The sequence below is a fragment of the Tiliqua scincoides genome, chromosome 2, assembly GCF_035046505.1.
Source record: "Tiliqua scincoides isolate rTilSci1 chromosome 2, rTilSci1.hap2, whole genome shotgun sequence".
Lineage (NCBI taxonomy): Eukaryota > Metazoa > Chordata > Lepidosauria > Squamata > Scincidae > Tiliqua > Tiliqua scincoides.
The window spans coordinates 236909736-236925645 of record NC_089822.1 but is presented as its reverse complement, the minus strand read 5'-3'; the positions used below and the strand labels follow the sequence as shown (position 1 = coordinate 236925645).

Sequence of the window (15910 nt, the reverse complement as noted above, 5' to 3'; positions counted from 1 at the left end):
TAATAATAATAATAATAATAATAATAATAATACATAGGCAGGCATTTCTAAATCCCTCAAGGGGATTTTTACAATCATAAACGGTACTCTCTTTCAAGAAACACACATTTTAGATGGAACTTCCTGGTCCATCTAACTGGTTTTAGATCTCACTTCTGGCCTCCAGTGCCTCCCATGCAGGGAATCACTGCTCCCTGCAAGGGTCTGATAATGCAGCTTTACAACTAGCCAGCAGTATGAACTTTTTTCGGAAGAAAGTGAAAGCAAGGAGAAAAAGGTGATATTTTCTCTAAATCTGCCAATATGATATGAATGCTGCATGCCACAAGTTCTTTCAGAGGTGCCACCTTTAACAGCTAGTATTTGGCCTCACTTTGAAAATGAAAATACATTGTTTAAAATCTTTATAAACTGCTTTTCCCAAAAACTCAAAGCAGGCAATAAGAACCCAGAATTTCCTTAAAATGAAATGGGATTCTTACAGTTGATCCTGTATTCAGAATAATTCTGCAAAATAAATGCCCTGAGACATTTCAGACTCCTGAATATCTGCTTATGGTACTTAAGAATTTGAAATACTTCCAATCTCACCTTTGTTTGGGACATATGTCTTATTCTGACAAGATGACTTGGGTGTTAGGTTATTTTTCATCACGGCACACAAAACTGGACCCTTATAGCATCACATTACACCAGCTTGTTGCCTTGTAAAATTATTCCACCACTTCAAACATACACATACCATTTTCCTAGAGTTTTTTCTTTGCATGCGTTAGTCTGCTGTTCTGGATACTTGAGAATGCAGGCAAATACTCTCTTTTTTCAGAGAGAGAAAGCTGCTGAAAAGCATCTAAACAAGCAGAGTTTTATGTGTCATATGACATCTAGGCAGGCACCACACAGCCTGACAAGATAGCAACGGAAACCTTAAGTGCCTCAGTCAGTGTTCCTCGCCATATTCTCCTGCTCTTCTTATGAACAAAGAGGTAATTCAATCACATTGCTGCAAATTGATGGTGCCAAACTCAAATACACCAAAGAGAAAGGAAGAGAAGCAACCCATCCTTTGTGCCCTCTTTAATGCTGAGCCATTTACCTTTTTATTTTGTTGGATGTGAATAGGATTGTTAAGAATCATTTGAGTGAACATTATAATCAATTATATTGGGCACTTTCATGAATTTCATTAGAGTTTAAGGCTGCATGATCAGTATTAGCCTCATATAATATAGAAATTTTCACCAAAGTTTGTTTTCAAGTTTTCTTCTGAAGCAAATTCTTTTTAATCCACTATATTTTGGGGCATTGCAAAGTGGAAAGGAATGACAGTTATTATATATGGAACTTAAAAAGAATAACATGTTTTAGGGGCAAAATCTAAGAGGCAATATTTTGTCAGTGGTTTAGAATTTACAAAGCAAGTCTCCGCTTCAAATGAGTATGTGCAAATGTATTGGGCTCCAAAGTGACAATGTACGAGCTCTCTCACTCTGTATATATTCACAGTGAATCCCCCCCCCAAATAACTATATATTTCAATATGATGAGAAACAGTTCACTAACAGCAAATCCAAGAAGGTCTCAGTGCTTACACTGCAATTCTGCATAAGAATTGAACACCTGCAATTTCCACTGCAATCTGAAGGTCATTGACAGAACCACTGGACTGCACAAGATGGCCACAATGGACAACTAACTCTGTACAACAGAACCTACCACAGATCACCTTTGCCCTCTATAAACCAATGTGAGAAGGTCTGGTCTTCTTGGCTATCCACACTGGGAGCAAGCAAGGGGCAGCTGATGAAAGCGTAACACCCACCACCACCGACAGTTGGTGCTGTCTTTCTTAGGGCACAATCCTAACCAGTTTTCCAGCACTGACCTATCCACAATGCAGCCCTAAGGCAAGGTAACAAACATGCCCTCGCCTTGAGGAGGCCCCTTGACTGCCTCCCCACTGCAGAAGAAAGTGCATGCCACATTGGCACAGCTATGTCAGTGCTGGAAAGTTAGTTAGGATTGCACCCTTTCAGCACATTCAGAAATGCACCCACAAACAGAACCACTCCTATTTTTGGTGAAAATAGCCTACCAACAAGTCCAAGAGGCAGAAGGGAGGGGGAAGAAGCGGAGTCAACCTATCCTCTCCCCTGCTCCTTGATGTTTCATGCCAATATATTGTGTTCATTGTTTGTTGCACTTTAACTTTTGGCAGACTACAGCAAGGGTTTTCAAACTGGGGCATCGCGACGCCCCAGGGTTCTGGTCTCTTTCCCCTTAAGGGTTGGGGGCAGCCAGGAGGCAGGGAGAGGCAGCTATGCAATCCCCAGGTTTGTGCTGCTCAGGGGGCTGCAGGGGCTTGGCTGCACTTAGCAGAGCCTCCTGCAGCCTCCAGGGGGTGCAGGGAGCCCTGCCCGACCTTCTGCAGGGCTCCCCAAAGTTTCAGAAGTGGAAGTAGAGCAATCACATTCCACTTCCGGTTTAGTGGAGGTGGGGTGCAATTGCCCGCTTTTGCTTTCAAAGCTTCAGGGAGCCCTGCAGAAGGTTGCATAGGGCTTCCTGCACCCCTGGGTGGCTGCAGGAGGCTCTGGTAAGTCCAGCCAAGCCCCTACAGCCCCCTAAGCAGCGCAATCCTGGGAATCGTGCTGCTGCCTTCCTGCTGCCCCCGCTGCCTTCCCCGCAAGAACTTAGAGTGGTTTTCAAATTCCCTGAGAGTTTGAAAACCACTGGACTACAGAGCAATTGTCATCCCCTAGTGATGGTGCTCTGCAAGCAAGAGGAATAAGGTTTACCATATCCAGGCCTCTGGAAGGCAAATACTATCATAACAGATTTGTTAATCGGTTCAACTTGTGAAAGGTCAGCCCAATACACTACGGTCCATTAAATGCTCTGTATGAAGGAAACCTAGCTGTGTCAGACAAAGGCAGTTTTGATGAACAGATGGAATTCTGCATGCTATGAGAGGGGCTGGATAGCTACAGAATGTAAAGAAATCCAAAAGAACATAACCAAATGCATATTTGTAACAAGGTGTCCAGAACCCGCATCTACGTATAACTGAAAGACCTTTTCCACTATTGTTGATTCAGGTGATCCAAAAACCAAAATTTCATCTTTCATCCTCCCTTTTCCCTCGTATATCTAGCCCAGTGGTTCCTAAACTTTTTCGACTGGCAGCTCCCTTGACAGACTGGCCACAGCTCTTGTGAAAGCTACAATCCTTATACACTGTACAGGGCAGTGAGTTTTCACAAGGATTCAGTGGCTCCTGTGGCTGGTCTCTGCAGCTTCACAGGAAGGAGGCTCACAGTTTGGGAATCACTGATTCAGCCCAATGCAAAACTTCTGGTTTCTTAACCACAGTTTCCCATGACATTCACAAGAGAACTGTGGTTTAAGTGATCCCAACAAATCAGGATATTAAACCAGTTGTCCATTTCAGATATCATGGGAAACTGCAATTTTAAAAGTTTATAAATCAGTGAACTCTTTCATTTAGCTCAGGGGTGTCCAAACTTTTTGGCAGGAGGGCCACATCATCTCTCTGACACTGTGTCGGGGGCCGGGAATAAAATTTGAATATATTTACATAAATGAATAGAGATGGAACTCATATAAATGAATGAAGGTCTTGCAATAGCACAAGGCCTATAAAAGGCCTTTCACAAAGCAAGGCTGCATCACAGATGTCAAACAGCAAGCAGCTCTCTTCCCACAGCTCATGCGAAAGGTTGAACAGTCACCCTCATGGTGAGAACAGTTGCATCGGGTCAGCATGGGCTCCAGCAAGTCTCTGGAGGGCCAGAGGTTCATTGGAGACTGGGGGCTCCCTGCAGGCCAGATTGGGAGTCCCTGAAGGCCACAAGTGGCCCCGGGGCCGGGGTTTGGGTACCCGATTTAGCTGAATGCACGATGGTAAAGGACTGCTGGCCTGGGCTCATTGGCGTAATTCAATGACTTGTGGTTTGTTAGATCACTGGAATTGGGCCTGTATGTATTTAGGGTTTTAGGCAAAAGGAAAAACACATACACAGAAAGAAACAAACAATTATCTCCCCTTTTGCTATAAGTTGGAAGAAGCCAAAGTAGTTTTTAATATGTCTCATCTTCCACAGAAACACTGTCTTCTGGTGCTACAACAAACATATTTCATTTGACAGACACGTACAAGTGTACAGCAACAAAAACAGGACCAAGTCCTCCCAGTATAAGTAACAGACACTATATATGATAATAGCTTGATTTTTTTAGTGTTCTTATGTATTCTACATCTATATATGACAGCTTTGTTTTCTTCATGCAAGAAAGGCACAAGATGTGCTTATGCGCTTGCCTTACCAACATACTTTCAAATCACTCAACTAGGAAACACTATGGCCAGAAGAAAAACAAATTCATTCACCTAAATATTAAAGAGCAAAGGGAGAAAGCAAAACAATCAATTCCCTTTCAATGTTTAGTCTATAAAATTTCAAAGAGGACAAGGTATTTCTCAAGACAGACTCATATATTAGGGCTGTACTGTCTGTGTGGAGCTCATTTCCTGGCCCTTACAGGGAACTCCATAGCTGCATCAAGGCTCCTTGGGCCACTCCTTTTGAAACCAGTTCTGCATGCTGCCCAATAAGTTCTTTCTGAAATGCCTTGAAACTTTTAGGGGCAGCATTTCTAACCCAATGTTATGGTTAAAAACCTAAACAAGAAAACCCAGAAATGAAGGCATAAACTGGCCTCTCCCTGTGATAACAGAGAAAATTTCTGCTTCCCTTCAGTGTAATCCAAAACATGTTTATTCATAAGTAAAGATCCACTGTGCTCAATGAAATTTAAGGTGTGCACAGGGTTGCAACCTTAGCCCTTTATCAACAACAACTACGTGCTCCCTTCAGGTGGAAAGGTAAGCGGGAGATCATCTCAGCAGTTGTACCAGGTTATACAAACCAACCTCACTAACCCAGCTCCAAACCTGGATGGAGGGAAAGCCTAGGGCTTGTCTTGCCCATGAAGCCACAATCAACGTATTTTACACTTAAAACTTTTACTGCAACCTTCCCTCCCAGAGCTGGTGGAAATGACTGGAGCCTGTTTTAGCAGGGATGGTGAAGGGGCTGGGAATGCTGATGCCTGCCACCAGGAAGACTGGGGCTCTGGTGAGCAGAAATCGAAATTATCATAAGCAAAAGAAAACTATGATACTGTAAAAGAAAACTATGAAAACTAAGCAAAAGAAAACTATGAAAACTGTCAAACTATACTGTACAGATTCTGCCCCGTTTGTTACATCTGAGCCTCTGTTACAGAACTCTCTCTTCATGCGTCAACAGTTGACTGATGTGCTTGGCAACCTACAATTGTGGTCATCTCCATGAAACAGCCCCCCCTGCTCACTTCCCACCCCTGCTCTGAAACAGGACAGCATGGGTGCTGCCTGTGCTCAGGAGAGGCACTCAGGGCACCTCCACTGAGGACAGTCAAAGACTACTCACCACTTTGGCTAGAATGAACCAACCCACTCACCATGGTGTGCAATTGCGCAGGCTTCTCAGTATGTATGTACAGGTTGGACTTCAATATCCATGGGGAATCTGTTCCCAGGCAGTGGTGACAGCACCACCCCCACACGGACACAGAGATCCAGTCTTAGTATAGTCCGGTTGCAGTCAGAGGTTACCTTCTGGTCACATCCAGATGTGTTCTGAGGTGCAGAGAGGTAATGTATGGCCTCATTGTGCCTCAAAAGGCTGAAATCAGAAGTGCCTCTCAGGGACCTCTTGGGAGGCATTCCAAGGAGCATTCCAAACCCATGGATAAAGAGGACCCACTGTAGTCTGCCATTGCTTGTTCACCAAGATAATGCTGGCGGATACACAGCAGAAAGAAAACAAATACTGTACCACAAAAAATAGTTATACCCAGCCAACTTCAGAGTTGCCTCTGGAGATGTGGCTTGCCATGTACCACAAGGAAGCAGTGTGTACCCATACCAGAGCCTGTGAAATGTTTGGATCATGTCAAAGTACGCAAGTTAGACGAATGGGATAATTCAAGTGTCTGCTCCACCATTTGGCTATACAAGGAACTATACCTGGGTGCATGTTCACATGGACAAGTATAATGGCAATCACAGATAGTACGGCAATTGCCACTGCAATACAGGATCAACTGGTTTTTATTATTACACTGTCCTTAAGAAGTTCTGACAGGATTCTTCATGAAAAAATGTACTGAGTGAGCAAACCAAAAGGACACAACCACGGTAAACCGCGATAAGTGACTTTTTTCCCCAGTAGCAGCAAATAACTAGCATTCCTCATGGTTCAGGGATATCAACAGTAAAATGAATGGCAACACTGGAAAAATCTGACTCTTTGCTTACGAGTTTCTATTGCCAGGTTTGTCAGTTGTGTATGCGTACTGTCAAAGATTTGAAAAACAAAGGTCGCAGCAAAACAAGCAAGTCTGCTTTTGTACATCCAACCCCATATTAAGCAATACATTTTTATTGTAGAAAGAGATGTCCACCTACCTCTCTCTTTTGGGAGTGTGCACTGATAGCTGTCCATTTGTTGAGGCATGTGGGTTTATTATTAAGGAGGTCTTAGAAGAGGCAGAGGATGTGATACATGTGGTTGGCAGATCCAAGCTGCTGTGATTGTTGCTTACAACTTCTTCTGCTGTATGGGAACCCGTCACTTCTTTCCAGAGTTGCTGCAATTCAGTTGGAATCATGCCTGAAACAAAAATTGATTTAATAATTCAATTAAGAGTTAATTCAGTCATCTTCAAACAGTTTATAATCAAAGTCAGTAATGAAACCATGGTTGGTTGGCAAACTTCAGTCTCGAAAGACTATGGTATAAGCCTACAGCACCCGGTATTCCCATAATGTTTGAGGTTATTTCTAAAACATTTAGGCAACCAAATGCTAATGGCATTAACTACAGAAAAGAGTAATGTTGAGTAACAGGAATCGTAAACATCTTACACAAGCAACATGTACCTGTAGCTAATTAAGAGTGTATGGTCATGATAAACATATACCAGACAACAGGCAGATCCTAATGTGCTTTGTTTTATAAAGTAAAAAAATTTTTTTAAGTTTCCAAGCATGTTTACAGAGACACATATAAAAATCTGAAACAAAAGTATTAAAGGATCAGGTACAAGAGAGGAAAACAAAATAAGACCTTACAAAAAAATAATCACTGGGTTTAAAAGTTAGTTCTGGTTACTCCTGAGTTAAAAACGTTTATGTATAAATAATAACCATTTACAACAGAAAGTCAAACAGTATAGTAGTTAAGAGTTCCAGATTATAATCAGGGAGTCTCAAGTTTCAAATCCACCTGGCTATAATGCTCATTGGGTGACCTTGGGTCAGGTACACTCTCTCATCCTAACCTACCTGGCAAAGTGGTTGTGAAAATAAAACAGTTGGGATGAGAACCACACATGCCACCCTGAGCTGGGGGAGGGGAGAAGCTGTATAAAAAAGTAATAAATTAAAAATATAGGGTAAGTGCAGTATGCTGCCCTCCCATTCAGGTTGGCCTATGCTATATTTATGAAAATAACCTATATGTGATTTGTTGACTAGATGTAAGTAAAATATGCTGCTTTGAAATGACCCCTCAGCTTGAGGGCTGGATAAGTTATTGCACTAAAGCAGTCATCTCAATTTGTGGAGGCCATGAGCGAATAAAATAGGTATTTAGGGGATTAATATGTTCTCCTGAGATGCAATCCAAGAGCACTTTCTGCGATAGAAGCTTGCTCAGGAGAACGTTCAGCCCATACATTTGGAATAGGCTGGGAACTGCATCACCTTGGGATATAGTTCCTTCTATATTTGGCATATATCTGCCAGTTATTTGAGGTTGTTAGTAGCCATGGGTACACAGTAGACAGGGGACATATCACACAGACAACATGCTCTGTGCACGTTACCAAGTTCACTGCAGAGAATGGGGCTTAGAAAGATTTCTGGCTGAAATCCCTTAAAAGTTGCTATCAGATCCAATACTATTGGACTAGTCAAACTGCTGGTCTGGCCTTAGAATGACACCACTTCTTGTATAAGACCCATTATTTATCAGTGGTGCTACCTGAGCCTTAATACATAAACAGCACTTCATGCTTTACTATGACACCTGACATGTTTGTGTTACATCTATTTAAGAATTATTTCCTTGGGAAAAATATGTGGAGGGAAGGTAGTTAAAAACAAAACCTACAACAGTTTCATATTGATAAGAGCACACCCATAGCCAGGGAGACAGACCAGGGACAGACTGCACTTGCTCCCAGTGTGGAAGGGATTGTCACTCCCGAATTGGCCTCTTCAGCCACACTGGACGCTGTACCAGAACCACCTTTCAGAGCGCAATACCATAGTCTTTCGAGACTGAAAGTTGCCAACAGGATGACTTAGATCCCATGGAATGTAGTTTCAACTGGTGTTTTCCTGGCAAGATTTATACTGGAAAACAATTCTTACTTGTATCCTGAAAACACCATCTAAATCAATGGTGTTCTTACTCTGAAAAAATGGTGGATAAATTTTAACCTGTTTTTAGAGGTAGGAAAAGTCTTCAAAAATAAATTTATTAATCTGTGTTATTATGACAACATAAACCACAATGTGACTAATTTTGTGCTTAAGTTGTAAATGATGACAAATAGCTTTGTTATTAAACACAGTTTTTATTAATCACTTTTAGACATAAATTATGAATTCACATTGTCTTCATGAAATGCTTTTTGAATTTTAACAGTCAAATTGATTATACTATGATTATTTCATTAACACACCTATCTTTCTCATTAATTTTGGTTTCTAGCTCTGCTCACTTAATTGATGGATGTGTCTAGTGAAAAAAACCTGCAAGTTTCTATACAAGTAACACTATTATTATTACTGTCATTTCTTGATCAGTGTTAATGAGCCATTCAAAGTGAAATGAAAACATAAAATAATCTTTATTTTTTAAAGAAACTTTGTTTAACAAGATAAAAAGGGCAGTCTGGTTTAGATGATTATTGCATTATTCAGTCAAGGTGAGAACTTGGAATTCTTTCAACAAACTAAACAGAAATTATGAAGTTATACATAGCTCAGAATGCTGTATCACCATCAACTTCATATTTTGACAAAGTTTCTTATTGGATTTGACACTACACAGAAGTTTTGCAAACCAAACTGAGAGTATATTGTCATACGTTGCAGTTAACATAGAGACATGGGCTAAGCAGATGTTTTAGGGCCCCATTCTGAGCTGGGCCAGTACCAAAGCTGACTTCCAGCTCTGCTCCGCTGGATCCTGAACTCTGTGTTCCAGCCCGACACAGAGTCTCTCAATTCTGCACCAGCAAAATAGCCGGCGCAGACTTAAGGAGCCCCTTCCCCCAGGGAGACCTGTGAAGGCTGCTGCGGTACCACAGGATGCAGCAGTAGCTGCTTTGGTGCCGCTGCACCTAGCAATAGCGGTGTCTTTAGGATTGGGCTGCCATGTATTGGATTGGGCTGTCAAGTATTAAGTCATGTAAAATCAATAATGTTTTCAAAAATAATTAATCTGATGTCTTTTGGGGGAACTGGAATTCTAGAAGTGAAAGGATCCAACTATTTTCTTTCAAGCTACTGCACTCCATTATCTTAGGTGGATGGGAGTGAAGAGGTCTGTCATTTTCAAAATGTACATCCGTGTCTGAAACAGACATGTATCTTACCAAAACTAAGGCATTAAAATAAAGGCAGTATGCATTATAATCATTTGAAACACATAATAAAAAATGCCAAGGTCTAAATTTAATTTATTTTTGTCATTTAGACTACAATGGCTAGATAATCATCTCAACGTGATCAGCCAAACATCTTTACTTTGCTAAACTGTTAAAGATTTTAATTATGCTAGCTTTGGAGAGCACTGGTCTAATGAGGCGATAGACTCCAGAGAATCTAAGTGGTTAAGAACTGTGAAATGAGTCTGATAGGATTTTTTTTATATTCACCATGGATCGTTTGCATATCAAAGAGGAGTAAATTATTGCACGACAGACCAATAACCTTTCCCGCCTTTCCAAGAGTAGCATTAACAAAAACATTTGGTCTTTGCTAGTGGACTGACTAAAGAAAAAAATAGCAAAATGCTATAAGTGCCTACAAGTAGTATACATTCTAGATGAGTCTTTTAGAATGATTTTATACATTAGAATTTATACATTAAGTGATCAGATAGTCTTAAGATACATCTATTGCTATAAAAACATTTCTTTCTCCTTTCATAAAAATCAAATGCCAATTATATGCTGATGGATTTTGTCCCATATGAGCATTTAGTTACCAGACATATTCAATTACTTGTCCCCTGAAATTAAAACTGAGGCAATTTAAACAAAGACAAAGGTCACTATACAGTCCTGTGTCCTGTTTAGCTGCAACTGGGCTATTATTTTCAAACACCTTGCAAAGTGACAGTGTGGGATGTATTTTTAGCTAACACGCTTGACAGGACCGTCTCCACACTAACAATTACCTGTGAATATGACTGACCCTTTCACCACTGTTTACTCAGTTGAAACAATGGTGAATGAACTTGTCTGCTGATGGCAACATATTGATACTAGCCTGTATGAGTCAACAGCATTTTTATTTTGGGGACACACCAATATGAGACAAAGACTTTTACAGCTATTATTATTATTAGACATTATGAGATCTCCACAGATAGCTGTAGATATTTTGAGTGAGGCAACACTCTTGCTCACCGATTTGTGTCTGTTTGGAAAATAAAAATCTCAAGCTGGGCAGACAGTCTCTCAGTATATCAAGGGTAAAAGACAAATTAATAGACCACAACACCTACATCAGGGTATTACCGAACTTAATACAGATGGGCAATCGGGTAACATTAATGAAAGACTGTCTTTTTACAGCATAAGGTGAACAAATTTTGATATAAAAGGGCTGACCAATTATACTTAATAGATGATATTTAACAGCTGGGGCAGATCATATGTATGCGCATTACAGACCAGGTGGCATTAGGCAACAGAACACAATTATGATGCAACAAATTCAAGTAACATCAGTGTCTCAAAAATTATGAGAATGCTTTTATAAAACACAGTAGGGTAGGTTGTTTTCTCTTTAGCACAAGCACCATGACAAGTGAGAAGCAGTGCAAGAAAGTAGACCTATTGGTTAACCAAAGGGTTAACAACGATGGTGGTTCTCTGCTAATGGCGAGAATGATAAAATCACGTCAGACTCTACACACTTGAAGATTAGTCACTTCAGATAAGCAATACATTTTTATTTCTAAAATTATACTCATAATTATCAGCACACTCTGCCAGCAAGTTGGCAATTGCAAATTAAAAGCACAGACCTAGTTTTATTTGCTTGAAAGCAAGCTCAACTAAGAGCAGAAGCAGGCATCACCCTCTTCTGGAACCTGCCAAAGATATAAACTTCCTTCACTGGCTTTAACTTTTGCAGCCTCTTTACAGAAACCCAGGTCCAGTGTTGTGAATACTTTTTTTAAAAGAGGCTTGTTTCTTATCACAGCTGTTGTGTGGAGATGTAAGGTCTACATTATGGAAGTGTTTGGTGGAAAAACAAGAATAGTTACACAAGTGTTATAGTGGAGGACGCGGAATTTTGTGGAAGACAACAGACACATATCATTTCAAAGCAATATTTTTTTTTTAACTAAAGGGGAAAAAGCACACACGCGCACACACAGGTTTTCATCACAGTTACCAGAATCATTTGACATATAAAAATACAAGTATACAGCAATGGTTTAAATAGGACATATTTTAACCACACGTACTTCCAGTTAGAAAAAGGCTCTTTAAGTACTTTACAGCATTGTCAGTTATGAAAAGTCCGCCTATAATTTAGATGTTCATTGCCAATTATTGTTACAAACTGGAGCTCTCATATTTTCTGCCATCTCTCTTTTTCCTGGGAGAAGTGTCTTCTTCATTATAAAAGAAAATGCAGGCATAGGCTTAAAAAATGTATGTTGCGGGGACAGTTGACAGATTGCTGTTCATGGAACTCGATTTCACAACCCCAGGTATTCACTGGCTCAAAGGCAACCAGAGTTGCTCAACCTCTTTTTGTCCTTGTACCTCCATACCCAGGTGACCATGTTCAAGCAAGCAGAAAGTTGATTTAAACCTCATAATGACATCAGTTTTTAAGCCATCAGATCTCTCTGATAAAAAGAAAAGAAATGTCCTGTATTCTGACCTATCTGAAATCTCAAGTTACCTTTTCTTCTCTCCCCCCTTCTACTGTGTAGCTCTAGACTAATAATGAAGGATGGATGAGGAGGCAAAAAATGACTATATGATCTTTTTGCTGCTAGCCACAAACTACTAAGCCAAGTTCCTTTATGTTTGCCTGATCTCTTGGGCTCAACCTATTTTAAATATCTTCCTAATGTTGTAGGAACTAATAGTTATACTGCACTGCAAGGCCTATCAATCAATGCCATGACTGCTGAATTACCTACTGGTGTCTCTGATGTGTTGCTGCACAGATTACACTTCATGCATCACCACATTCATTTCTTTCACATTACACATGAGCGTGTCTTGTCACTGCCCAATTGCCCTCTTTTGGACAGCTTAACTGATGTACTATACAATGAACCTCACCTAGCAAACTTAATAGTAGAGGAGCTGTGGGGAAAAAAAATTAGAAAGGCTGGAGCCCAAGTCCAATGGGTGGGTGTCTAAGAACAGCTTGTGATGTTTCCTACCAATAAATGTGAAGGTATAATTAATTCACGCTATAATTTTTTACATCTACAAAATGACACTGGCCTAACATGCCTTCTCCTGTAATTTGTTCCCAGGCTTTAGGTTTCTTCTTTAAAAAAAAAAAGAACAAAAAACCTCCACATTGTCACTATTAACACAGCAAATTTCAGTTGTCTCAGTTTCTCTCGGGAACAGAGTAAGTTTTGAATGTATAACCATCATCTCCTTCATAAGCTCATTAAAAAAAAATTGGGCCTGTTCAGTCACTCTTTTGCATGAGAGATTGAGAATGCAATGGGCAGCCCAATCTACCATAACTCCCTGTGCAGCTTGGCTGCATCCTGCAGGAGGGTTTTGGCAGAAGGCCTCGCTGTGGGCCTGGTGGATCAACTCAGACCTGTGCCTGATGGGCCCAGTGGGTCAACTCAGACCAGTGCCAGCTTTATAGCTGGTACAAGTCTGTATGCATTCCAGGGTCAATCTGGTGGGTTGACTGAAAACTGACTGGGATCCAACAGGACAGCAAGTTGTCCTGGTGGGTCAACCCAGACCTGTGACAGCTCTATAACTGGTGCAAATCTGCATTGACCCAGAAAGATGGATCAGGCCCAGGAAGGGAATCAGGATTTACTGTGTGTCACTACCGGTGCATTGTGCATTATGCCAGCACCCATCCAGCATAGGACTGGTCTTATGTGTTCCCTACCATCCTGCCTTTACGTCAGGGAAATGGCAACAAGTTCACCAGGAGATTCCATGGTCGACATATACCAAGCGCTCCTGGTTCAGTTGTTACCTTTCTCCTCACAGTGATGGGAGCAGGGAAAGGAAATAATAAAAAAAGTAAACACAGGGAACACAGGAACATGAAATCTGCTCTCAGTGTCACCCAAGATAGAATCCTGGAGACTACCCAACAAACTGAACAGATGCTGGACAATACAGTCATTGTATTCAGGATAGGAGGAGGGCAGTCCAACTTGTCTTTGTTATCACAGCATATATGACCATGGGGGTCAGAGGAGAAATAAAATAAATTTGTTATGAGTGCTAAAAAACCAAGGAAGCCTTAAGGGACTGATGGAACAAGTCAGTCAACTGAGCTAATTGGAACTCTTAGAGGTGACTATTCAAATTTAGTAGACATTTGGGGGGAAGCGTTTGTGATCAGTAGTAGCATTAAATTTTAAGAGCTGCGTCTCCCAAGCTACACCAATGATGCACAATCTGCCATCATGTCCGGCAAAGCTTGAGTGGAGTTTAATTTAAAATGCAAAAAATTCAGATGTGCCCAATTTAAGGGCACATGAAATACATGAGACTATCTCCCACAGTTACAAACATCTGACTTAGAAACAGCCGCACTTGCAAACAAACTTCCAATGATTACACTTATTTAGACAAAGGAAAAGAGGAGGAGACTGGGGTTAACTAGGCTTTTGTGAGCTAGCATGGGAAGCCAACAACAATTATAACACTGGAACACATTTTCAAACAACCAACTTCTGGGACACAGTTTGTTTGCTAGTTGGGATTGTTCTGTATGGTCCAACTTGCATCTAAGACACGTCTGGGATTATTAGTCAACTTTAATAAAGGTAAGGTGCCTGAGATTACTTAAAGATTCCAAACTGTGCCAGGCATTTGTTTCTCCTCCTTCCAAGAACTCCAAGACATGCAATGCAGTTGTCTTTTCAATCACCCTTTGTAGGGTGATTGACAGCACCCTTTAACAGATATGAGTAGATGGCAGACACTTCTCTCTATGCAGTTAAAAGCTTCACCTGTTGATTTCCGAGTACCAGACTGCTGATAAAAAGGTATAAGAACAGACTGGGCAGCGTTTTTCTTCCTCATAAGCTGGCAACCCTAATCACATGATGATATAAACCATGAGACCTACAATGTGTTTTCAGAAAGTATGCGCTTCAAAAAGGCTTTCCTACTACCCCAAATGTTTCAATCAAAACACCTGTCAGTAGTTATTTAAGGAATGGTCACCCACCCCCTCTAACTCTGGTTAACTTTCTGTTGTTGTTTCACCCCTTTAAATTCAGCAATACTGTTGCAACCAGCATCGTTCCCTACTCCTTGCTGAGAGCAAGTGTTTTGCTAAGAATGCATCTCTTTCTACAGTTAGATTTGTGTGCAAAACTTGTTGGAGCTTCATTTCGTGTGATAGCAGCCCTCTGACTCTGTACGTACCTTGAGCAAGAGGCTGCAACGGCAACGTGGGTTGGCCAGGCTGAATAGTTAACAGACCTTGGCGTTGCAAAGACAGGAGGTGCTGTTGCTGCAGTTGTTGCATCTGTAAAAGCTGCTGCTGAAAGGCCAGCTGCTGCGAGGTCACCTGTTGCTGCTGTGGCTGTAAAATTTTAAAAAAACAAAACAGTTACAGCCAATCTTTATTAGCTTTGTTAAAAGCCCAGACAAATGGAATAGACTTGAGCTGACATCTAAGATACAGTAACGACTGCACCAGGCAAAACCACCTAAGAAGGATGCCACCACAGAAAATGCTCTGAGGCACTGGCATCAGGGAGGCCTTTCATTGTAAAACGGCCTCACAACAATTGGTGACCTAATGTGTTCTATGATGAAGCATGTTCTGTAGCATCCCCGGCATTCAATGCACCTCCTTTTCTCTGCCTACCCAGAAAAATAAGAACAAGAAGGTGCTGAGCATTTCCCTTGCTTCAAGCAGCAAAATGCTCAGTACCTCCTTGTTCAAAAAGGATTTTGAACAATCAGAAAGAGAAGAGAGAAAAAACAAAACCCAAGGAAAGAAGTGTGGTGCATACATTCCTCTTCCTGTCCTCTGGGGTTAAAGGACATCAAATGGGGAAAGGAATGCTGTGTATCCCATCACCTAGTTATTAAATTAGCCACAATCAAGCCCCATTCTCAAGGGAGTACCACACTCACTACCAGGGGACTGCAAGGCACCTCCCAGCCTGTTGCCCAGGCAGGCTAGACTGGGGAGCCAGGGACAACCGACAACAAGAACAAAAAAAGTCAGCTACCTACTGTAGCTCCTTCCCACAAGATCTTTTCAGACAAAAGCAAAGAGTGTGGGTCAAGCTGGGAACTCCCAATGTCTACCACACTTAGTTTTATTGATATTCAA

General features: G+C 41.1%; 1 protein-coding gene across 11 annotated transcripts in view; it reads right to left on the bottom strand.

Moving 5' to 3' along the window:
• The window catches only part of FOXP1 (forkhead box P1), a 642114-nt gene that overhangs the window by 98023 nt on the left and 528181 nt on the right, over positions 1-15910 (bottom strand). For all 11 annotated transcript variants that reach the window (XM_066617522.1, XM_066617523.1, XM_066617521.1 and 8 more), the window contains 2 exons: positions 14989-15148; positions 6533-6737 (listed from right to left, as the gene is read on the bottom strand). In XM_066617522.1, coding sequence (XP_066473619.1) covers positions 6533-6737; positions 14989-15148 — 365 coding nt within the window. The remainder of the gene's footprint in view (positions 1-6532; positions 6738-14988; positions 15149-15910) is intronic.